Below are 25,895 nucleotides of genomic sequence, written 5' to 3'. Positions count from 1 at the left end.
ACCTGGCAATTTCAAGTTTCTTTAGGGGGAAATCTGATGCAGATGGAAAGGTAAGCCCATCGTGGGGATGTAACCACCCTCCAGATCTAACACTCATTCAACCAGGTCCCAGCATTATACATTACCACCCTTGGTAGTTAAAAGAGAAAATAGTATATATATGACTTTTCTTTAAAAACAGGCCCTGGCCAGCCTCAGACTCAGGTATCCTCCTGCCACTGCCTCCCTAGTGCTGGTGTGCACCTCCGCAGCACCCACTATGTCATTTCCTCCTTACCAAGGAACACAACGGACCAGTGTGGGAAACTGAAACACCAGTACAGTAGGGAAGACAAACTTTGCCTGCCCCAAGAATAGATTCTGAAACATGCTTTCTTAGCTTCAGCAGTGTTGGGGAGGACTGGTCAGACGGTTCAGCAGGTAGACTCTGGCTACCAAGTCTGACAACCTGAGTTTGATCTCTGTCATACACATGCTCCCCAACCTCCACAGCGGCACAACGGCAGGTACATACCCACAACCACACGTACAAATTTTCAAAAATTCTTAAGTGTTAAGGAGCAGCCAGCAGTGTGGCTCAGAATGTAAAGGTGACCATTCCCAAGCCCGATGACCTGAGTTCTAGCCCCAGGACCCACATTATAGAAAGAGAGAACCAAGTCCTGCAAGCTGTCTTCTAATCCCCACATGTGCCCCCTCCCCCAACACACAAAATGAAAAAAAAAAAAATTAAGTGTCAATTGGGGACTGGAAGATGGCTGAGCTAACGGTTAAGAGCACTTGCTCCTCTTTCAGAGGACCCAAGTCGGCTCTCAGCATCCTCCGAGGGTGACTTACAAACACCTTAACTCCCCTCCAGCTTAAGAATAATAACACTGTCTTAAGAATAAACCTTAAGTAAGGCCATGGTGGCATATACCTTTAATCCTAGTATTCAGGAGAATCAAGCAGATCTCTGAGTTGAAGGCGCGCCTACAGAGCAAGCTCCAGGTAAGCCAGGTCTATACAGAGAAACCCTCTCAAAAAACAAAACAATGGAAAATATAGTGTCAAGTGACTTGTTCTTCCAGAGATCCTGAGCTCAATTCCCAGCAACCACATGATGGCTCACAACCATCTGTAATGGGATCCAATGCCCTCTTCTGCTGTGTCTGAAGACAGTAACAGTGTGCTCACATATACAAAATAAATAAATCTAAAAAAAAAAAAAGTGTCAAGGTGATGGTCTAAGTTTCCAAACTTTACAACAAAGAAATCAGACATCCAGACTCAAAACAGCACAGACTCAGCATCACCCCTGTACCATACTAGCACCCTAAAGAGCAGTGTGCAGTGGGAGATAATCAAATGCTGGTGTCGGGGTCCATGTGGGGAGGAAAACAATGCCCCAAGGCCAAGGAGACACAGTGAAGCTGCCTGTACACACTTCACCAGACACAGCCTTCTGCATCATATTCTTGACTACTTCAAAGTCCTTTCAACTTACAGGGCATTGGATCCTACCCCAAACCTAGCAACTAAAGCTGTGCAAAGGGAGTCAGTCTGGAACGTCATAGTACAGCACAGGCCCATAGACTAACCAAGGCTTGGGGACTGCCCCAGTTCCACATTACAGGCAGCTGAGACACTGTGGTCAAGTCATGGGCCTGGATGGAATTCATGGGGGTAGGGGAGGGCACACACATTGTTTTTCAGATAATAATCCAATTGTTTTCACAGGGACTTCAAAGGAAAACTCCATGAGGGACGGAGGGCAGAGATGTGAGCCCTCTACTCTGCCTAAACTATATTTGCCAACAGATCATTTATTAGCCTCACATAAAATATCCTTTCACAGGGCTGGAGGGATGACGTAACTGGTTAAGAGTGCTTACTTTTCTCACAGGGGACCTGGTTTGGTCCCTAGAACCCACACACAGTAGCTCATAATCATATTAGCTCCAATTCCTGGTAATCTCACACCTTTTTCTGTCTTGTTTAGACATGCACATATGGGTGGTGTACATCAACTCACAAAGTGACACAAATTAAAAAGTGAAAGGGGTTGGAGCAATGGCTCAGGGATTAAAAGCATATACTGTGGTTCCCAGCATCTATGCAGGCTGACTGTGGCACTTAAAGAACATAAACAGCCCCCTCCCCAACACAGATTTTTAATACAAATCATCGGGTTTTATTTGTTCATTTGTTTTACCACAAACAACCTTTTTAACAGTAGGGTCTCATATATCCCAGGCTGGCCTTGAACTCATGACTGTGCCTCAGCCTGACACATGCTGAATTAGTGATATATTACCATACCTGCTTCTAAATGGAAGTTGAGTCCCTAGCAGGCATTGAATTCACTTTCATCTCTCAATTAAAACACCCTAGGACTAAGTTCTTTTCATGGGTATTTATATCAAGAACATCCAGGCATTTATGCCAATTCTAGATAGGTATTTTCGTGTTCAGAGCTGGCAAGTCTTGGGTAGATAATATGTTTCTCCAATTACAAAGAATGGAACAAGAGTAAGGAATTGATTCTAACTGCATGCTTCTAAATCTTTGCCCTATGCCTCCCTAACCACACCAACAGCACCCCTGGGACGACTTAAAGTTCTCTCCTCCTTTTAGAAACCAAGAAGCACCTACCCAGTTGACTCTTCTCTCAGTGTCATCGAGCCACTCTTCCTTTTTTGGATCAGTTTTCCATTTTGAAACAGGACTGCCTATATAGCCCAGGCTAGCCTGTAACTCACTATACAGACAACCTGAGTGGTCTTGAGCTCTCAATCCTTCTTTCTCAGCCACCTGAGCGCTGAAACTACAGGTTCACAACCATATCCAATTACTTTCATACCTCCAACTGTATTTCTTGGGCTCTCTGGATCTGACATGGTCTCTTCTTCCCTAAGGCCTACATTTCTGTGTGAATTAAATCAAAGGCTGTTCTTTGAATCTGGCCAACAGCAAGTGATAAGTGATGCACAGGTTCTTTTTTCAGTTGCTCTATAAATCCACTTACAATGAATGGAGCTCTATGAATGAATCTCTCTCTCTCTCTCTTACACACACACACACACAGACACACACACAGAAACCCTGGGTCCCTCCCCCTTTAAAACTTGTGTGTGTTCATGATCATACACACTGCAGTCTGTATATGGAGTTGGGTCTCCTCCCTTTTGTGTGTTCCAGGATTCAGACTGGGGTCAGCATCAGGCTTGTGCTCCAATTGCTCTGACCCTAGCTGCTCTTAATGACACACCTTACCTGGCACCTCTGGATGACTTCTCGGGAGTAAGAAGACTAGGTAAAAAGAAAAGTAGGCAATCTAAAGACAAAGGCTGAGCTTAGGAGACACATCATCCTCTACATTTCAGACCCCTCATTTGGGGTGCTAAAGTACGCACAAACCTGAGACATGAGTGATGGTTAAAAAAATTTGGGTTTTATTGTTTTTGCTAAACAATACTAAAAAAAAAAAAAAAAGTTTTTTCCATTTTGAAGGCAGGGCTTGAATTATTTAATTTTGATCCATTTATTTAATTAAAAAAAAAAAAAAAAAAGAAGGGAAAAAAGATCATGGCCAAAAAAAAATTAGCCCCACCCTACTCCCAAAGCTCTAGCCAGTCACATGAGCATCACCCATGTCCCACTCAGTGCCTGATATTCAGGTGGTGGCACTCTGCCCCCTGAGACTACCATGGAGGTGCAGGGGCAACAAGTACCAGTTTCGGCTCTCAGCAGGTTAGTCAAACCAGGCAAACTGGTGGGCTAAAGTCCAGAAATTCTTTCCAGGTTTTCTGCCCATTGGCTGAGCACATACAAACTGTCATTAGCTTGTAAGATTTCAGGGGTAGGAGGGGGCAGAAGAGCAGGAGGATGGCAGAAGAGAAACTAGAGGTTATTCAAGCTTTTTCCTGGGCTAGAGGCTCTGGACATAGACTTAAGAAAGACTGGGGTAGATGGAGTCCAGGTTTCTTAGAAGAGAAAACCAGCCCGAAGGAGGAGGAGCTGAGATGTGCCATGCAAGCGAGGTCTTCCTGCAGAGGCACAGGGGGAGGGGCCACTGACTCCCGAGTGGAGAGCGCTGAGAGTTCGTCTAGTACCATGAAGACAAAGGCAGAGGGAGTCCTGAGGTTGGGACCAAATGTGAGACAGGTACATACAGTTAAAGACCAGAAAGCCATCAGGACCCTCAAAGCCAAATCCCGTCTGCACACTGGCTCTGCAGGGCTGCAGGAGATCCTCGCTGTGAACTAAGTCAAGTTAATCGTCGGGCTCTGGGTGGTAGAAAGGACAACACATTTTTGTTTTCAGAGGGATGAGGTGGGAAGAGTGGCCATGATCTAGTAAAAAGAGACCTGCAAGAAGCAGAAAATACTTAGAGAACATTTTAATATATATTTCCATATATATATTTAAAGTTAAGAAAAATAAAACTAATTCAAGCCATGCCCTGTGCAAAAAAAGAAAAAAAAAGTCAAAAAAAAAAAAAAAAAAAAAAAAAAAAAAAAAAAAAAAAAAAAAAAAGGAAAAATTCAAAGTGAGACCTCTGTCTTCTGCTCTGGTCTCAACTTTAGAGTCACAGTCAGCTTGTTACTTTTATTTTGGAAGAAAAGATGTAAAAGTTTCTTTCAATCATTCAGAAGGCAAGTATATCCACTTATAAAATCAGAATAGCAGAAACAGACTAGGGAAGGAAAGTCACAGGTGAAGGGCAGAGTGAAAAGGAATTTGCAAAAATAAAACTAACAAGATGACTGCTCCAGGGGGCTGTGTAAAGGACATGGTGGGCCGAAGTCTGTTAGTCAAGTAATGATTCAACTTTAAATTATTCTCTTGTTCTTTTTTTTTTTTTTTTTCGTTGGGTGTTTGTTCAAGTCTAGGTTTTTTTGAAACACTGACCCTAATAAGAATCAGCAAGAAATACAGGATCCCTCCCCTCCCCCGGCCTGCCTCCGCTGAAGCCACCACCACCACCACCTCTGTGGCTGGATGCTGGGAGAGTCCTCCATGTTTGTGGACTCAGGATGACAGCGCAGCCTCCTTCTGTGGTTGTTGGGCTTGTGAACGCTGCAGTATCTTTTGGCTTTCCACGTCTCTAAAATGTTTTTCAACCTGCAAGAGACCAAACAGCCAAGTTAGAAATGGAGACAGGACAAGGTCTTCTGTACAATCTAAGCCAAGCTTCCCAAGCCTGGCTGTTTGGCTTGTTGTTATCCAATGCTCCCTGCACCCCACCCCAAACTGCAAAATAGACAGGAAAAACCTCTTATTTCAGCCACATGTGTGGAAACTAAGCTAGGACTGGCTTAATAGTCTAGCTATAAACTAATATGTAATAAAATGGGGTAATTATTACCACCAAAATTTCCCCTTCCTTTATAACAATGTATTGTGTTATTTTATTTTTAATTATGTGTAGTTGTGTATGTGCACAAGTAAGAGAGTGCAGGTGTCAGAAGCCTTGGGTCCACTGGAGTTTAGGATACAAAGAGTTGTGAGCTGCCTTACATAAATGCAGAGAACAGATTCAGGTCTTCTTGAAGAGCAGCAAGTACTCTTTAACTGCTGAGTCATCTCTTCAAGCCCCTTCTTCCTATCTGACATAAATACAGAAGAAAAAGCTAGTGGGTAGGAAAATCAGTCCTATTATATTTTCTAACTACACAGCAGTGCAGGCCTGAGAGGAGGCTCGGACTTAGGAGCACTTGTTCTTGGCAAGGACCTGAATTCGATTCCCAGCACCCACACGGTAGCTCACAGCTAGCTACAGCTCCAGTTCGCGTCCCAATACCCTCTTCTGACCTCCATAGGCAACAGACACATACATGGTGTACAGTCTCATATGCATGGATGGATGGATGGATGGATGCATGCATGCATGTACGCATGTATGGTATGTATTTTGCATATACATATGCAAAATACACCCATGAAGTAAATTTAAAAAACCAAAGACACATAACAGTGGCCTTCAATCATCAGAGATTAAAAGTTGTTTTTTTTACAACTGCTACAACTGAACGTACAGTTCTTTACCTACAGTTAGGAATCCCGAACCTGGTTTACAGCCTATACTATTAAATGTGCTGTAATTCTGCAATTATGTGTAAGACGCGGGGCTGACTGCCTACCCTATGCCATACCCAAGGTTTCTATCTCCAATCATCTAAGACGCAGCTGCAGAGCCTGGTGAGCAGGGGCAGCAGGCAACACTGCTAGGAGACATCTTGACTGCAGGAACACGGGTGTCCTGCTCTGACAAGGAAGGACCAAGGCCAAGGAACCCTCCCCTTCTAAAGCTCCATGGCGCCTTACTTACTATTTTGCGTACATGGCTCAGTGCACTCCCCTCTTTGCCTTTACAGTTTTCCACTTGATATGGGGGTGTAATAACAACTTCTTCCATGACGACAATGTTTTTTTCTTGCCATTTACAGTCTTTAATGCTGGAAGGAGAAGAATATAAGTGATTGTGATATTCTGTGGACACCATCCTCCCATCTAATGAAGAACTGACTTCAGAGCCAAGTGGCAGAGGCAAGTGGGCCTAAATTTGAAGCCAGCCTGGACTACAGACCAAGTTCCCGGGCAGCCAGGGCTACACAGAGAAAACCTAACTTGAGAAAAGAAGAGAAGAGAAGGAAAAAGAAAAAAAAGGGGGAGGGGAGAAAAGAAAAAACTACCACTAGACTAACAGGCTGACTCCAAGTTCTTAGCTCACTATTGAGCCATAGAGAGGAGACAAGAACCATTCCCTGGGCATCTCTGGACAGAAAAGTACAGCAGTAATGCACATTATCCTAGGGAGAGCCCGGAGCTGTTAGTCTGCAGCATCAGGGTCTCAGAAGCTCAAACCAAGTTACAAATGAACAACCAGACCTAAACCACTAGAACTGACATACTGGTCTAGAGCAGAGGCTGCCAACTGCTTTCTAGACAATGTCAGATTATAAGCAGCTACAGAAATCTGCCAACGGATGACACATATACAAGGGGCAGATCTGTCTTGCTGGCATAATCTGCCCGCTCTTGACCTAGGGAAAAAAAAAATAGAACTTCTAGAAATAATGATCTGTACTTTGCTCCCACCCAGCCTCTACCCTCAACCATGCAAGCTGCACTCCAGCTGGCCCCACTCAATTACCAGATAGGTAGACACCTGCCAGACCAAGAAGATCCATTTGATTTCACACATGGGGAATCCCAGGGCAGCTGATGCTACTAAGAGAATTCCTTCACATACCTGGAAATGCTCAGATACACCCGGCCCCAGACAGTTCTACAGCCAGCTGCCATCTGTGCATCAGACCCTGGGTGGTTAAACAGGGTAACAGAAGGCAGCGTGTGGGGGGGAGGGGGTTGAGGAGGGTGTCAAATGTTCCAGCCTTTCAGCACTTAGGGAAGCTAGTAGAGAGTCAAATGACTTCTGCTGTGACAACATGTGTTTTAGGAAGAGGTAAGAAGGTTGCCTTCTGTTCTTCCTAGCTCCCTGTGTTTGTCCCAAGGCAAACTAGGGAAAGTCATATAACTTCCCCTAATAAAACTGTGGTTTTATTAAGCTATCTTAGAGGTAAGGACGGCAATAACAACAACAAACAGGAAACTAATCATGAGCTCTAAATTATGGATTACTATTACCAGAGACCCTTACAAGACAATGCAATCTCAAACAAGCTTTCACAAACAGAAAGATTGCAATGACTGATTTAGCATCACAGTATACTGTACAGGGAGCTCCAAGTGCTACATCTCTGGATGCCAAAATGCTGTCAACAGCTACCCCAGTTGCCCTGGTACACTTTCAGCAAGACAACCACCCAGAAGCCTTTCGTCCAACAGCCAGCCAAAGAATAACAGCTTCAGGAATAGGAACCCCTATGCTCCCCCAACTCACGTCTTGTGAATGGTCTGGAAGAGCTGCTGGCCCTCCAGGGAGACGCCAGCGCTGATTGCATAGGCCTGGCTCAGCTTCTCCTCCTTCTCTGTCCGTGCTTTGCTGGCAAGCTAAGGTGAGAGAGAGAAAAAAGAGTCAGAAAAGTGTTCCGCTTCGTTCTTTCCAACTCTGAACCTCAAACTGAGGAAGCAGGTCAGCAAAGATGGGTCTAGAGTCAGCATGATTACAAAGCCAATGAAACAAGCCAGCCCAATACAGATACGGACAGACAAATACCACAGCAGTGTAGTAGTTATCTTGCAGGCTTGGCTGCTGTTCTGGCCCATCAGACTACAACTTCACAGAGGAATTGATGTACTCTGAGCAAGTCAATTCCAACTGAAGTGAGAAAGCCTGGAGCTTGGAAACACTGAGTTTCTATGGAAAGAGAACTGCTGGTATGTATTTTAAGCAACAATCAACGCCTTTTCAGGAACCAAGAAAACCCTGGTAACCAACCAGAGGGGTTTCCTTGAGTCTTGCTTTCCAAACAATGTCTCAGAAAATGAAGTCTCCAAGGAAAGGAAGATAAACCAGAGGGCAGTGGCACCTCTCAGAGGCCCTGAGGGCCACAGCTGGTTCCCTGAGCTATGCTTCACCTCATGGACAATGGGCTCAACTACTCTATGATGCAATACCTGCAATTAGGCTGCAGAGCCCTCCACTTACTACAGATCCTATCACCTTCAGCCAGCAGTGCACCTGGGTATCCTCAGTATGCTATCTTCAGGAGCAAAGGTCCCAGTGACAATTTTGAGCTAGATACGGTTCTTAGTACATTTTAAAACATTCATTTGAGTAAAGCCTACCCTATGCTTACTATCAGTACTAGCTGCTGGCTTTGCTATCAACCAAAACAAGAACCAGCCAGTACCTCAAAAAAATTAGAAAACATCATGTTTAAGAGCACAGCAGGCTCAGGCAAATCCAAAGCATAAACTCACAAGTACATGTCACTAAAAAACAGTATGTGGCTTAATTGAAGTAATGTACCTGTCAACTTGAATTTATATCCCCTCCCCCACTGTGTATTATTCCCACTGGAAACAAAGTAACTTCTACAAACCAGAGCTTCCTTCAGAGGCCACTTTATAAATAGCATCTTGATGTGAGCAAAGGAAAAAAAAAAAAAAAAAAAAAAAAGCACATGAATGTGATACCAAAACAAAGAACATCAGTATGAAGTGGCCCCAGCCTGGTGAGATGGTTCAGTGGGGAAAGTGCTTGCTGCCAACCCCACTGACCCAAGTTCAATAACCAGAGTCATAGGATGGAAGGAGAACCAGCTAGTGCAAACGGTCCTCTGACTTTCATGTGCATTCACATGTACCCACACACATACAAAACATGTAAAATATATATTAAAATATTTTAATATTTATTAAAATATGTATTAAATAGTCATGTGATTTAATGAACACCAGGATATTCACAGAGCCCTTTGTATACTGTCATATGTAGGGAAAAAGGAAGACTCCCAACAAGAAAATCCAAGTACTATGTACTTCATATTGTTGCTGGCTGAACTGTCTTTTCTCATGCACCCAAGAAAGCACAGGTGCTGTGGGGACTCACTGCAGAGGGATTCTTATGCAAGCACTTAACAGACTGAGACAGCTGACAGGGCAAGAGAAGCAGAGGCCAGGGAGAAACCTGCTGCTGTGACCTACTGACTTCACTGTACAACTTGCCTTCCCCCTTGTATTTGGGTCTTGTAAGCAGCTGCCCTTGCAGAGAAGTTAGGCAGCAATGCAGCTGCCATCTGAAATGGCTGATGCTGCCTGCAAGCCTGGTGGAGAGAAGGGGCAAAGTAGATAAAAATCTCACTCCTGGATCTTTCAAATCATGCAATCATAGGATCCCCTCCTCCTTTAAATATAACTGATTTTTATGTGAATGGGTGTTTTGCATGTATGTATATGTTGTGCACAAGAAGCATGCCTAGTGCTCAGAGCCCACAAGAGGGTGTCAGATCGTTTGAGACTGAAGTTAGAGGCAGGTGTGAGCTGCCATGTAGGTGCTAGGAATTGAGCCTGGGTCCTCCGGAAGAACAGCCAATGTTCTTAACAGCTGAGCCATCGTTTCTCCAACACCCTCCCACACACACACCTCCAAAGCCCTTTTGATGCATGGTTCCACTCAGGGTGGCCTAGAACTTGCAAACAGGAGGACTGCTTCTGCTTCCATGTGGTGGGATTACAGACTTGTGCTACTACAGCTGTTAAAATAAAAAATGTTCATTCTAAGCTAGCAACAAACAAGCTCTCAAAAAAATATCTTCGCCGGGCGGTGGTGGCGCACGCCTTTAATCCCAGCACTTGGGAGGCAGAGGCAGGCGGATTTCTGAGTTCGAGGCCAGCCTGGTCTACAGAGTGAGTTCCAGGACAGCCAGGGCTACACCGAGAAACCCTGTCTCAAAAAACAAAAAAACAAAAAAAAACAAAAAAACAAAAAAAAAAACAAAACAAAAAAATCTTCTAAATATCAATACTCCCATGCCACAGATTCCAAGCTGAAAGCTCCTGAACCTGAAAGTTCTAGTAAACCACGGCTCTGGGCCAGGGACAGTATCATGCAACTGTGGACCCAGCTTCTTGGGAGGAAGACTGAACAATATGGCAAGGCCCAATCTATTTTAAACACGTGCAAGCTAAAGACAGACAGACAGACCACATGACCGAGGGAGGTGGGGGGAAAGGGAGGAGGAAGATAGAGAGATCTCCTTACAATCCTGGAAACTAAACAGTACAGTACTCGGTGTGAAGCTGTGTCCTAGAATCTAATGCTGAATCAAAGGGCGCTAACTCCCAGCCACAGCAGGTGTCCCTGAGCACTACAGACTGTAACTCCCAGTCTCTCCAACAGGAGTGAACTCTAGGGCTCCATGGATACAAGTACTTGTCAGCAAGCCTGATGATCTATTTGTGTGGAAGAAGACGGTGACTCCCTTAAGTTGTCCTCCAACTTCCACATAAGTACTGTGGCATGTGGATGCCCCAATACAAATAAATAAACATAATTACATTTATTTTTAACAAGAAAAGTGGAATCTAGCCTAACTTTAAAATAAAAAAAGAAAAAGGAAAACAAAGAAACAATTTAAAATCTAACCATGCTTGCAACGCCAGCCCATGGGAGGCTAAAGCAGGAGTGCTCTGCACTCCAAGGCAGCTTGGCTACGGCGTAAAATCTGGTCTCAAAAACAAACGGAACAAGAAAGTGAAGTCTAAGGCTGGCTAGAGTTTCACTCTGTAGGACTAACACGGTGGGAACAGAAAACCAACTCCTTTCACCTACACAAAGAGCACTCACATACCCTGAAAATAAATTCTTTTTTTTTTTTTTTTTGTTTTGTTTTGTTTTGTTTTTTCGAGACAGGGTTTCTCTGTGTACCCCTAGCTGTCCTGGAACTCACTCTGTAGACCAGGCTGGCCTAGAACTCAGAAATCCACCTGCCTCTGCCTCCCAAGTGCTGGGATTAAAGGCGTGCACCACCACTGAAAATAAATCCTTAAAAAGCATGGTTTTTTTTCCTTAAGTCAAAATCACTGTTGAAAAGGGTTATAAATTTGAATAATAAGATATCTGGGTTCCAGCATGATGGCTAAGAGAGTAACAGTGCTTGCTCTAAGGCCTGATGACCTGAGGTTGATCCCTGGAACCCATGACGGAAGGAAATGCCCCCAAAGTTGTACTCTTATCTCTATGCCTACTATCTCATACAGGAGCTTCATGTACACAACAGAAATAAAATATTCTGAAAAAGGGAACCATAGTTGAGTGTAATGGCCTGTGGTCTAATTAATGGATTCTAGAGAAAGACAGTAAAATTGCCTTCAGTTTTCTATCAGTTGATGAACCAACCAGGCTCCATCAATAGCTCCAAACCCATGGCCATACCAGATGTCTTGGTTAAAATCAGAGGTTAAAACCACAGGAATGTAGGAAACAAACGCATGAGCTCTGTGTGCACGCATGCACATTACCAGGGGTGGGAAGGCACCAGGAGAGGTTGGGGTGAGAGCAACAGCATAGTAATAGTGCTGTGTACATAAATGAAGATGTCAAAGGACAAATTTAATCAATAAAACCAAAAAGGTTTACAGAGACCAGGATGATGCCAACAAAAGCCCTAATAAACACAGCAGTCAACTTACAAAAAGTAATAAAGGGGACAGGATATGCTGTAAGAGCCAGTTGCCTGCCCAGCCCCTCTTTACCTCTGCTCAGCCTGTTCCGTTTGCGGCACATTCAATAACCTGTTTTCTTTTAAATAAGCAGAAAGTATGTAATCTCCTTCAGCATTTCAAAGAACACAAATTCTTCATTAGAAAGCCACTTATTTCAGCTGATAAAAATAGGTATGTGCCCCCCAGAACCACCATTTCTTAAGGCTCTAAGACTAGAGAAAGGTAAATCCAGGGATGCCTCCTGCACTTAACACTACAAATTCAACTTGCTAGTGTAAAAAGTCCATATACTGCTATTCATCACAGGGAACCAGATCCCAGACAGTCAATATATATTACAGGCAAAATTTTTTTATCTTTTTTTTTTTTTTTTTTTTTTTATTCGAGACATGGTTTCTCTGTGTAGCCCTGGCTGTCTGGCTGTCCTGGAACTCACTCTGTAGACCAGGCTGGCCTCGAACTCAGAAATCCACCTGCCTCTGCCTCCCAAGTGCTGGGATTAAAGGCGTGCGCTACCACCGCCGGGCCAAAATTTTATCTTTAATTGGTTTAAAATACAAACACGTGTCAACAAAGCCACAGATTTTGTCAACATCACTGGCAGCTACAGAAACCACTTCAGCTCTTAAGTACTACTGATAATGAATGATTTCCCAGTCTTAAGGTTCTGAAACCAAGGCTTGTTGCCGTCAAACTTACCCTGTCTCTGTCAGAGAGAAACCCAAGTGTAATACAAGCTGAAAGCGACCTCAACACTTCTCTCAGAGAACGGATGCTCAACACAGCCATCTCACAATAGAGCCATTAAAGAAGCTCTGTGTGGAAGTTGAAACAGCACCAGGTGAGCTATAACGCACTCACAGATATTAGATATTGTTTTAACATTATGAGTACAGAGAAGGCAGCTTATGGGTTATTTAAAAAAAAAAAAGCAATTCAATCCTTCCCGTAGCCAATGAGTTCATTGCTTCTTCACCCTTTTAATACACATTTTATTATATCCTTGAGGTATGCAATATGTTATTAAAAATATGGATAGTAAAAAAGGATCACTATTAGTAGCTGAGTTCTCATATCCAAACCAGACTTGGTAGTGCACAGCTATAGTGCACAGCTATAATCTTGGCCCTTAGAAGGTGGAAGCAGGACAATTATGAGTTCCAAGCCAGCCTGGGATACACAGCAAGATCATCTCAAAATACTAATCACCACGTAGCCATCACTCTATTAGAAACCTGTCTTGTATTTGCTAAAAGACCTGCTAAAGAGGATGTAAATCCTAAAGGGAATATTTTCCAAACAAATGGCTAAGCATGTTGACTCAAGCCTATAATACCATCATTCAGGAAGTAGAGGCAGGAGAGCCAAGAGTTCAAGGCCAGTGTTGGCTGCAAAGTTAACTTAGGGGTGTGTGTTCGTGTGACACAGAGCTGCCTGTGCTGACCTTGAACTTCGTGTCTTCCTGCCTTAGCCTCCTGATTCCTTAGCTGCAATCACAGATGCACATCAGGCTGAACTTTAATAAAATTTTGTTCCTATTGTTGTTTGCTAATGTATCCTCTAAAATCCCCAAATACTGTACAGTAAACAGATGACCAAAAATATCTGAGTTAGAAAACAAACAAGGCTAAGGAGGTGTCTCAGCTCCTAAAGGCATTTAGTGGCAAACCTGACTCTCTCTATATAAAGTTCTATCTCTGGGACCCACATGGTAGAAGGAGAGAACTAACTCCCCTAAGTTGTCCTCTGACTTCCACAGGCATGCTGTGGCACACACATGCATGCAAGCAAGCAAGCACTGTGATCTATACAAGAAATAATAATGTAACAACAAAAAGCTACTTACTAGGTGAGGTAGCATACACATAATCTCAGTGACCTCGATGAAGGATGCAGAAGAATCATGAGTTCAAGGCCAGCCTCAGCTACACGGTAGAACATCTCACTAACAAGTCTACCACCACCAAGTCAGGAAACTGGTAACATACTTCAGCAAGTAAAAGCAATCACCATCAAGCCCAATGACCTGAGTGTGGTCTCTAGGACACCATGACACATCCATGACAGTGTCTGCCCAGAACCAGACACTTCTGGCAGACTAAATACCAGAACCTTCTGGCAGACTAAATACTCTAAAAGATTATAGCCTCTAGGAGCCAGAAAAGTTACAGCCATGGTAGAATAAGAACCTGTTCATCAAAGCTGTCATCCGATCTTCACATACACTCACACTCACACAGCTTGTACCCACAGAAAACAAGCATATGATGCACACTGTAAGAATACACTGATTCTTGCCGGGCGGTGGTAGTGCACGCCTTTAATCCCAGCACTTGGGAGGCAGAGGCAGGCAGATTTCTGAGTTCGAGGCCAGCCTGGTCTACAGAGTGAGTTCCAGGACAGCAGCCAGGGCTACACAGAGAAACCCTGTCTCGAAAAACCAAAAAAAAAAAAAAAAAAAAAAGAATACACTGATTCTCGTCAAGTGAAACGGTGCTGGGCTGCAGACACAGCTCAGCAGTCTAGCATACATGAAGCCCTACACTCACTCCAGCTCCACAAAAGTGTTTTGTGCTTTTTCCCAAGGCTTCTAACAGTTTCTTCTCTAACACTTCTAATGTAGCCAGTGACAGAAAGGACAGACAAGCTGAGCGATGTCATTTATTTTCCAAGGTCACATATGGGAAGCCTTCACTTAAGCTCAGTATGCCAAGAGTCGATGAACCACAACTAGAGCCAAATCCAGCCAACTACCCGCTTGACATAAGTTTTACTGGAGCACAATCCTAGCTGTTTGACTATATAGTCTACAAAGACAACACTGACTAGTTTTGTCTATTACAAGATGGGTCACAACACCTAGAAGAATGACTGCCTGATCCTTTACAGGAAAAGGATTGTTCTCTTCTTTCCTATGCTGTTATAACCATAGATCTGTACCTACAAGGGACAGTGCACTTAGCATGCACAAAAGTCTAGAGTCAATTTCAGAATACCTCCCGAAAGTGCTGCTAACCCTCAATACTCCCAACAAATTGTGAGATTCCTTGGAGAAAGGTAAGTGTCTTAATCATGCTGACATTTCCCAGTACCTGGAAAGGAATGAGAACAAGAGAGAAGGTAGACAAAACCAAACATAGAGCTAACAGCTCCCAGCAGTTAAATGACTTACATGGTCCTTCCAGAGCATGGTGCACACATCCGACCTCAGCACTAGGAGACTGAGGAAGCAGGACAAGTTGAAGGATGGCTCGGGCTTTGTAAGAGACTTGTACTCCACATTCTACCACAGCATACTTTTGGCACTTAGAGTGTGTGGAACCTTCACTGTTCATCTCCAGGGCAATGGCCAGCATTTTCCTAAGCTAGCCTAGAGCTTCCAGTGCTAGTTGTCCTTAGCCAATAAGACCTTCGGCTTAACACTGAAAGCAATACCACCATTGGACCCACCATAAAATCCATACTTTCAACTGTCACCTCTGAGTCAAAGAGGTGACACAAAATGTTATGGCCCAACTTTGTCAATTACACTGGCTCACAATTTGCCTTTTCCTGCAGGCAGTGGTTCCTCATCACATACACGTGACACTGAGAAGGTGCCTTGGTAATGAGTGGCCTAAGGAAGGCCCTGGAGTCAGCTGGCTGACACACACTGTAGGCTGAGCCGAGTCACAAGCTCTGATCTGGAGCAATGGCTCTTCTGTCAGGTTGACCCTCAAGTCTCAACGACAGGGCAACTGATCTTCAAAGAACCAGTCCTTCTTACACAGCAGCCAATCACTACCTGTCTGACACAATTCACTTACCATAATCCTTGCCATTCGGCAGCAAGCTCTCCCTCTCCTCTTCCCATTCGACTCAAGACACATCCATGACAGTGTCTGCCCAGAACCAGGTACCCATCCTTCTGGCAGACTAAATACTCTAAAAGATTATAGCCTCTAGGAGCCAGAAAAGTTACAGCCAACAGAAAACTTTTCCTCGGTTAGAGGAAAGCATATGCTAGGCATATATGAAGACTCTAGTTTAATACCCAGCCCTCAACGCAGGGGAAAACTATTTATTGCTAGAAAACAGTGGCTTTTTCTCGTCCTTCATTTATATACTTCCTCCATGTACCAAATACACATACCAAAGAGATGAGGGTGGAGTGCTTGCATAGCATATAGAAAGCCCATGGATTTAATCCCTAATACTGTGGAAAATATATACTCATAACTAACTGGAGGGTGATCAGGGATACTTCTGATCCTACTTGGTATTGACACCATGTCAAGATGTAATGGGCGTTGAGGATAGGAATTTCCCAGCACCTAGATGGCAGCTCACAACTGTTTGCAACTCGAGTTCCAGGGCTTCTAACATTCTCACACAGACATACATGCAGACAAAACATCGATGAACATAAAATAATTATAAATTACATAATTTTTTAAAAGATACAATAAAGGGAAGGGCTTGCTAATGGGTTAGGCTCATAAATAGACCACAATCTACTAACTATCAACTACCCAGTAATGTACTCAAACTTGGGAGTTTAACCATCAAATCACCAGAAAATTACAAGGTTATGTTGATTCTTAGCTGTGTAGCTAGTAAAATTCAAATAACAATTAAGTCAGTATTTCCTTCATTGTGATACCACACTTAAAAGTAAACATAGTTTCTTTTTTTAAAAAAAGAAATCTGGGGCTGGAGAGATCAGTTAAGACCACTGACTGCTCTTCCAGAGGTCCTGAGTTCAATTTCCAGCAACCACATGGTGGCTCACAACCATCTGCAATGTGATCTGATGGCCTCTTCTGGTGTGTCTGAAGACAGCTATAGTATAGAAGACATAAAAATAAACAAACAAACAAACAAACAAACAAATAAATCTTGCCGGGCAGTGGTGGCGCATGCCTTTGATCCCAGCACCTGAAAGGCAGAGGCAGGAGGATTTCTGAGTTCGAGGCCAGCCTGGTCTACAGAGTGAGTTCCAGGACAGAGAAACCCTGTCTCAAAAAACCAGAAAAAAATATATAAATAAACAAATAGTAGTGCCTTGTGCATGGTAGGTAAGCATTCTACCACTGAGCTCCATGCTCAGTCTAAGAGCCTTTCATGCTATTCAAGCGATGCATAACAGCCACTCAGATTATTTTCAGTCAGAGCCCAGCAGGCAATCCATCTGAATCAGTCTCCAAGGAGGAATGGTAGAGTATCCTGAAAGGTCGGTTTGAAAGGAAAGCAGACAGCTTATTCATAACTTATTCAACCTAACTTTTGGTTCCTGACTTCTCCTCCCAGTAAATCTTTTGCAGAATAGGCAAGTGAGCTGCACAGGTATAAGAAATAGAGTTCTGTTGTTCTCCAAGCTAGTGCTTCTTGCTGCTTTTTAAAAATAAAAGTGGGTAATCAACCAGTTTATAGCAAAGTTAGTGAATAATTAAGACAACCAGCAAAGCCAAGCAGTGGTGCATGCCTACAGTCTCAGCACTTGGGAGGTTAAGGCTCAGAAATTCAGGGTCATCCTGAGCTAGAGTGAGTTTGAGGCCAACCTGGGATCCATGAAAACCTGCCTCAAAAAATAAAAATAAATTAAAACAAAAACAAACCAACAACACTAAATAGCACCAAGACAACATTAAAAGCAAAAGTAATTCACAAACTAACCTAAGCAGGAGCTGCTACGATGTGAGGTAAATGGCCATGTGTTTATATGCTCGACGACTAATTTCTCGGTACCCACATAACAGCACCACATATACCATCCAACCCTTCCACATGGTGGTACTTGGTCTCAAGGACAGGAATCTCTTTTTATTTTTCAGTATCTTTTCAGAAAATCATCCTCTTTCCGATAATCCTTACTATAAGGTCCAGGGGAGACTTTTTATACACAGTGTAACAGCCTGCAGCTCTAACATCCTGGGAATAAATCACTTCATGCAAATCTTTTAAAATTTCATGAGCTGTAACAGAGGCCACCCAAAGAGCTCCAATATCCTAGTAGGAGGCATCTGACTACGCCAGGGCTTTAAACATCTACAAGCTTCAAAAACTGGGACAGCCAGAAGATAACTACCCTAGAGACGAAACCCAAGACCCTTCCAAATCTATCCTTAGCCATGACTAAAAAAAAAAAAAAAAGAAAACAAAACAAAACGTGTGGCACCTCCCTGGAATCTGACAAGGGAGCTCCAGATCGTCTGAACTCCATTCCCTGCCCTCTATCTCCTGCTGCAGCTCCCTGAGTGTTTCCTTGCTTTGCTTAACTGTAGCAAACACTCCACATTCCCTAGAGAGGCAAGAGAACATACACTATTACAAGACTCCTCTACAGGGAAAAACTTCCTGCCAAGCTAATCTCAGACAGCTGCTACTAAACTGAAGGCCTAACACAGGTTCAAAAGTTGTCCATTAAGCACCTACTCTGTGCATAATACTCAAAAGTAAACCTAGGGGTGTGCTTGTCTAACATACACAAGACCCAAGTACTAAAATTAAAAAAAAAAAAAAATTTAAAAACCCACAGCAGTATTGTATTAAAAAAAAAAAAAAGGTGTACTTAACAGGTATGATATACATTGTTTGACAGGAAAGACATTAGATAAGTAAACAATCAACATATAATTACAAAAAGCTATACATAAGGTAACTTTAGGGCACAGTTTACGCAGGACACATTACCTGTTGTCCAAGTGTAAAATAAAAGCATGTGTCCTTCACTCTCAAAAACTGCCCCAATTGTGCTGTAAGCCATCAGAAGGGAAGCACACCCTATCCCAAGAAGAATCATGGCTACAGACTACTTTAGGCCAATTGAGCAGAGACTTCATGAAAGAGGTGCTGTTTATTGGGTCCTGATAGTTAAGTCTCCAGCTATTCTGGAAGAGCATTCCAAGCTGAGGAGATAGGACAGGCTCTGGCAAGGCTAGGATGGGGTTATCACTACTGATCAACATTTTGTTTGACTAATTGAACTGAAGAGTCAAAGATTATGCGACTTGCAGTTCCCATAAATCATATTTGACATAGACATATTTGATACAAAATTTCTCCATGTAGCCTTGGATATCCTGAAACTTAACTGTATAGATCGAGCTGACCTTGAACTCAAAAGAGATCCACGTGACTGCCTCCTGAATGCCAGGACTAAAGGCATGAGCCACACTTGGGTTATGGCTTTCAAAGGTTTTATATCACGAAATTCCTGAACACCCATTATATACAAATATCCACATCACATAACTCCAGGTCAACAGGCACCCCCTTACTAACCCCACCACCACCAAAAATTAACACATATGAGTCTAGATTTAAAAAGCAGGTGAAGGGGAAAAAAACAGCTGGGAGGTGAATCAGTTGAAGTGCTGGCCACACAAACAAGAGACCACGATTTCAACTCCTAGGACCCACATAAATGGCTGGGTGTGGTGGCCTGTGTCTGGATTTTCTACTCTAGGGAAGAGACAAACAGAACTCTGGAGTTTTCTGGCCAGCCAGTCTAAGTCAATCAGAGCTGTCTCAAAAAATAAAAAGAAAAGTAAAAAAGGAAGTCATCCTCTACCCTCCAAATGTATTCACACAAGTGCTCTTTATAAAGGACAAAAGCAAGCTCTAAACTCTATTTGAGAATTAAGATTAGACTGGGTAGAAGCTGGAGAGATAGTTTAGTGGTTAAGAGCATTTGATGCTCTTCCAGAGGATCTGAGCAACAGGCTGCTCACAACTGCCTATCAGCCTAAGGCCAAAGGATCTGAGCCCTCTTCTGGCCTCGGGCACTTGCACACATACAACAAGCTATCTATATACACAGGCTGGGCATGATGGCGCACGCCTTTGATCCAAACACTTGAGAGGCAGAGGCAGGTCAATCTCCATGAATTCAGGGCCAAGCTGGTCTATATTAGCAAGTTTTGAGCCAACCAGTAATACACAGCTTGAGACCCTGTCTCAAAATAATGACAAAAAAAACAAAACAAAACAACAACAAAAAAAAATAAACAAAAAAACAAAACCCTAAAATGCATAAGTTATTATCATTATTTGTATACTGTTCCAATCTAGAGTCTGCTATATAAAGCAGACTAGCTTTGAATTTTCAGCAATCCTCTTACTTCTGCATCCTGCATGCTGGGACTATATATAAACATGGACCACTATGCCCAACTTTCAAGATACTTGTTATTTTTTTTCCTTTGTCAGGTCTCACATATTCCAAGCTGGCCTCAAACTCATTCTGCAGCTGAGAATTACTTAAACTTCTGAACTTCCTGTGTCTACCTGTCAAGTGCTGACATTGTAGGCTCGTACCACCATTTTCCTTTCCTTTCTTTTCTCTTTTCTTTCTTTCTTTCTTTCTTTTCTTTTCTTTCTTTCTTTCTTTTTTTTTTTCCCCCAAGACAGGGTTTCTATGTGTAACAGAGCCCAGGCTGTCTGGGAACTTGTTTGTACACCAGGCTGGCCTTGAACTAAAAAGAACTGCATTCCTCAGCCTCCCAAGTGCTGGGATGAAAGGTGTGTACCATCACACCTGGTTCAAAAGTATTTCTTAACTCACTCTGTAGACCAGGCTGGCCTCAAACTCAAAAATCCGCCTGCCTCTGCCTCCCAGGTGCTTGGATTAAAGGCGGTGCACCATCACTGCTTGGCTCCAAAGCATTTCTTAAGGTGCAACAAAGACATTCAGAAATAAGGGGGGGGGGGCGGTATTACACAAATATACTTTAGAAAAGATACCAAACCAGATATAGTGGGACTCACATGTAATTTTACCACTTAGGAGATGTAGTCAGGGAGATCTGGGTTTAAAGTAATTATTACAAAGTTTACACAGCAAAGTTCAAGGCCAGCCTAGGCTACATGAGACCCTGTCTCATACAAACCAAAGAAAAGCTGGGGAAAGTTAGTTGGTAGAGTGCTTGCCTAGCAGGCAAGGCAAAGGGCCTGTATTTGATCCTCGCATCACAGACACTGTGTGTGGTGGCACATGCCAGTAATCTCAGCAGAGTCAGGAAGCAGAGTCAGGAAAATCTGAAGTTCTAAGTCATTCTTGGGTATATATTAAATTCAAGGTTAGCATAAAATACACAAGAACCTGTCTCAAAAGGGAAGAGAGTTCCTGCCCCACCCCAAGAAAAAACAAACAAACATGATACCACAATGGTAAGTCAATAAAAAAAAGCACAAGAGAACAATGTATACATCACCAAAAGCTGGAGAGCACCCCTCCTTCCCAACATTTCCGACAGCTAGAACCGTCCTTGAGTCCTTACCTTACTAACATTGAGTGAAGCTAGGGGAGGAGGGGTTTCTGTTCGATCATTAATTATTTCCACTTCTGAAACATACTGTAAGTTTATAAGCAAGATGTCTGCATGGTTGGGCTTTCCACTGGAAGAGGGACATTCTGGTGAGAAAATAAAAGTTAAGGAAAATAGGACAAAGGTACATTGCACAAGTAGTATATACAACAATCCAGGCAGCAGGGCAGTGGTGTGGCACACCTTTAATCCCAGCACTCGGGAGAAGGCACAGGCAATGGATGTCTACTTAAGCTGATCTACAGAGGGGGGTTAAAGGACAGCCAGGGCTACACAGAGAAACCCTGTCTCCAAAAACTACACACACCACACACCACACACCACACACACACACACACACACACACACACACACACACACACACACACACACACGAAAATGATACCATCCCCATGTAAGCCTCATAGGAATCTTAGCTCTCAATAACCCTCCATCACCTTGCTCCTGCCAAAACGCAGAAGCAAAGGATCTCAAGTTTTTCAATTCGGTATACAGCCAGAAACTGAAACCCTCAAGAGAGTTCCTGTCACTTTCTCCGTGGGTTTTATGGGAAGAAATGCAGTCTTGATGGTAGATGCACTGTTTGTCTTAAACTTAGGAGCCACAAAGAGTCACCAGTGCTTTCAGGCAGCACTGGAATCTCCCTGAATCTAGAGAGTGCTTCTCACTCAGATTTCATGCTTTTTCTTTCTTTCTTTTTTTTTTTCAGTTTCTTTTTCACACTTGAAATTTTTCATTTTTCAGAGGCAAAAACTACACCACTGGGAAGGAAGTTGCCCAAGATGAGGCCTTATTCAGCCATCCATTCATCCATTCATTCATTCATTTTCCAACCATTTACTAAGACCCTGCTGCATGTCAGATAAAGAGAGTGGGTTTCCTTTTCAGACTCTTCCACTAAGTCACCAAAGGAAGAGGGTTTAGGCCAAGTATGATCTCTTGTTTTTAAAATAACACACACAAAAATAAATTGTTCTTGTTGTATGCTGTATATGAAGAAATCTTTCTCAGCTGGAAATCAACAACTCACAACTAAAACAGCAGACTCCGTAAGAAACTTCGTTTTAAAGACAGAGGCTACCTTCTAAAAATAATTCGAGTAAACCCACCTGTAGCTCAAATAAAGGGGGAGGCAGAGGTTCATTTATTCCAACCAGGAAGTGTCTTGTTTTCCAACAGTGAGTTGGTGGAGTAATTCAGAAATAATCCCCACCCCAAGGAACAGGGCCACCTCTTCCATGCAGTTTAACATTGGTACTTTCAAAAAGAAGGATGTTACTATGGAATGTGTTGAACTGAACAGAAGCCCACGCTGTCATACACAAACCCCTAAAAACGGAGCAAGTCCTCTCTGAACCAGGCTTCCAATTCCAACACCCCCTAAGCAGCAATTTTCAAATGACTGAGAACCTCCAAGTGAGCACACACAATGACACCAAGCATAGTCGACTCCAGCAAAATTAGCCACCAGTTCATTTACAACTCAGTCTCTCACTTCCCATCCCCAAACTGGCAAGGCCCATTAGACCACCATCCCACCACCGCCCTTTCCTGAATCAAATCTCATCAGCAGACAGTCCACTCGTAAAGTCCATACCCTTACCCAACTAGCAGTTCCTCACCCTACACACCCCTCCCCAGTGTTTTACCGCTCCCCACTCCGTCCAGGTTCCAATCTCCAGCCCTCTCCCCACCACTACCCCCTCCCTTAATCACGGAGTCCCCTTAACACATCATCTCCTCCCGAAAAGCCACCCGCGTGTCAAGTCCCGCTCCACCCACCAACCCTCAGTTGGGGCCCAGCTCCCACAAGGGGTGGAAGACAAGGGTCCCCAAAGTGGACCGAAAGGCCCGCGGGAGGGGGAGGGGAACTCAGGGCCGTGCGCATGCGCCCGGGGCACCGCGGTAGCCGGTCGCCCCTAGGCCGGGAGAGGGCCCTAGCTGCCGCCGCTGTCCCCCGCCCCCCCACCACCGCACCTATACGCCGGCCCGGCCTTGGGGTCCACGCAGAGAAGGATACTTAGAGCCAGCATTTTGGACTGGTAGTCGAAGGCTACCACCTCGCCCTGCAGCCGCTGCTCCTGGCACGTCCGGCACGACACCTGGCTCCCAACGCTGAAGTACTCGCCCGGAGGAGCCGCCATCTTGGGAGAGCAGCCGCGGCCGGCGGCGGCGGCGGCAGCAGCGGGCGAAAGCCGGGCCCCCAGCAAGCGCCGCGACGCGACGCACGAGGCGTGCTGACGTCACGCGCAGGGGCGTGGTCTGGCGCTGGGTGGGGCGGGAGCCTAGGTGGAAGAGGAAATAAAGGGGAATCTTGAGTACAGTAAGAATGTGCGGCCGCCGGTCGGCTTGGCTAAGTGCTTGCAGGGCTCTTTTGAAAGCTAAGGAAATAAATACATGTAAAGGATAAATATCTTACGTGGGACGAAATAGAGAAAGGGAAAGCAACTGGAGTCTCGCTTAAGCCCACACCTTATACAAAAACGTTTAATGAATGAACTCTATAAAATATTATCCTCATTTGCATACGAAGAACCAGAAGCTCACAGGACATTCACTCAAAATGATTATAACCAATTATAAAATAGTCGTACAAAAGCATTAGCTGTAGGGTTAGGTGAATTAGAATCTGAGGCCATTTACCAAATAATATGACCTTAAGCAAATTATCAAACTTGTGTTTCTTCGGTGGGATCTAAATACCACTTATTGAGCATCTGACAGCCCCTCAGGGAAGGAATCAATATCCTCATTTTGCAGATAAAGAAAGGAAGTCTTACTATTGTCAGGGTCACACAATTGGCAAAGCCATGGTTTTGATTCTAACAAAGGTGCTATTTACGGGCCTATATCAGATAATAACGTTTGCCTCCTAAGGCAGTACGGGGGCTTTAAGTGAGAGATAATACATGCATGACATAAAGTATCTAAATAAATAAGAGTAATCCTGTGATCTCAGCTGAATAAAAGGAAGAACAGCTCTGGGATACAGCTCAGTCATAGACCATATATCCATTCTCAAGGCCTGGGTTCAAGTCTCAGCACCAGTAGAAACAAAAATAAATAGACGGACAGACAAACAGAAGGGAGAGAAGGGCAGTCTGGAACAAGGAATGGTAATAATGACAAAGTCCCCCTCCCAATAATATCCATTTGATATTACAATACTCATAGAAGGAACTGTGCAGATGCACTTTTAAACCTCCCAGCAGCCGGGCAGTGGTGGCACACGCCTTTAATCCCAGCACTTGGGAGGCAGAGGCAGGCAGATTTCTGAGTTCAAGGCTAGCCTGGTCTACAGAGTGAGTTCCAGGACAGCCAGGGCTACACAGAGAAACCCTGTCTCGAAAAACCAAAAATAAAAAAATAAATAAATAAATAAATAAATAAATAAACCTCCCAGCACCAGCTGCCATCCTTCACCCACGTCCTCCTGCAATATAAAAATCAGAGAAACGGGTTGACTTTTCTCTAGTTTAGAGAGCAGCAAAGGGCCAGATCTGGCACTGAGTGAGCCTGAACAAAGTTCAAAAGTGTTTCCTTGTGCTCCAACAGGCAAAAACTTCCATGTGTTGAAGGCATTGGTACAATCATTCTAATAGGAACAAACATTCTTCTCCATGCTTTTGTCTTTTTCAGAGGAATGTTGTACCTACCGTTCTAGACCCCATAACAAGTCATGTACACATAATTCCTCTTCTCCAGGTGGGAAGGAGGGAGTGCTGGGATTGAACCTGGGAGCTTGCACAACCTATTCTCATCCCTGACTCCACTTTTTTATTTGACATTGTAATTAGTCTCCCCTTTTCCTCAAGTGCATGTCTGAAACTCTGAAAATAGGAATCTCTACATGGAATGTATTTTTTTTCCTATACATACAAAGAGAACTAAGTTTATATTAGGCCCAGTAAGAACTTAACACCTTCTAATTAAAATAGAATGGTTTTTGTTTGTTTTGTTTTGTTTTCTGGAGGCAGTTTCTCTGTGTAGCCTCAGCTGTCCTGGAACTCTCTCTGTAGACCAGGCTGGCTTCAAACTCACAGAGATCCACCTGCCTCAGCTTTCTGATGCCTCAGCTTCCCGAACGCTGGGATAAAAGTCCTGTGCCACCACAATGAAGCTAAAATAGAATGCTCTTAATAATATATCATAATGAAAGTTTCGTGAGTGGGCTCTCTGTTTCAAAGTGTCTTTCAGGACCATTCACTTAAAGGAAGCTCCTCTATGACTTCTCTGATTTGCCACATCACTCATTGGGTCCTCATTACATAAAATAAGAACTACTTGAACATAAGTACTGCAATCCCAAAGGAACTGATCTCATTATTGAATGTCTAGTTGGGGGCTGGAAAGATGGCTCGGGGTTTAAGAGCACTGACTGCATTTCCAGAGCTCCTGAGTTCAATTCCAAGCAACCACATGGTGGCTCACAACCATGGGATCTGATGTCTGGTATGTCTGAAGACAGCT

The 25,895-nt window shown here is 43.7% G+C and overlaps 1 protein-coding gene across 1 annotated transcript; it reads right to left on the bottom strand.

Annotated features, from left to right (window-relative positions):
• Positions 1–4,813: 4,813 nt before the first annotated feature.
• Positions 4,814–23,656, bottom strand: Lsm12 (LSM12 homolog). The gene is made up of 5 exons (XM_034507236.2): positions 23,446–23,656; positions 21,378–21,511; positions 7,889–7,998; positions 6,314–6,440; positions 4,814–5,106 (listed from the first exon to the last, which is right to left on the bottom strand). The coding sequence occupies exons 1-5, from the start codon at positions 23,567–23,569 to the stop codon at positions 5,014–5,016; spliced, it is 588 nt and encodes a 195-aa protein (XP_034363127.1). The 5' UTR covers positions 23,570–23,656; the 3' UTR covers positions 4,814–5,013.
• Between the last annotated feature and the right edge of the window lie 2,239 nt (positions 23,657–25,895).

Source organism: Arvicanthis niloticus, chromosome 6 (assembly GCF_011762505.2).
Source record: "Arvicanthis niloticus isolate mArvNil1 chromosome 6, mArvNil1.pat.X, whole genome shotgun sequence".
Lineage (NCBI taxonomy): Eukaryota > Metazoa > Chordata > Mammalia > Rodentia > Muridae > Arvicanthis > Arvicanthis niloticus.
Note: the sequence above shows the minus strand (reverse complement) of the source record. Positions and strands in the feature narration are given on the sequence as shown.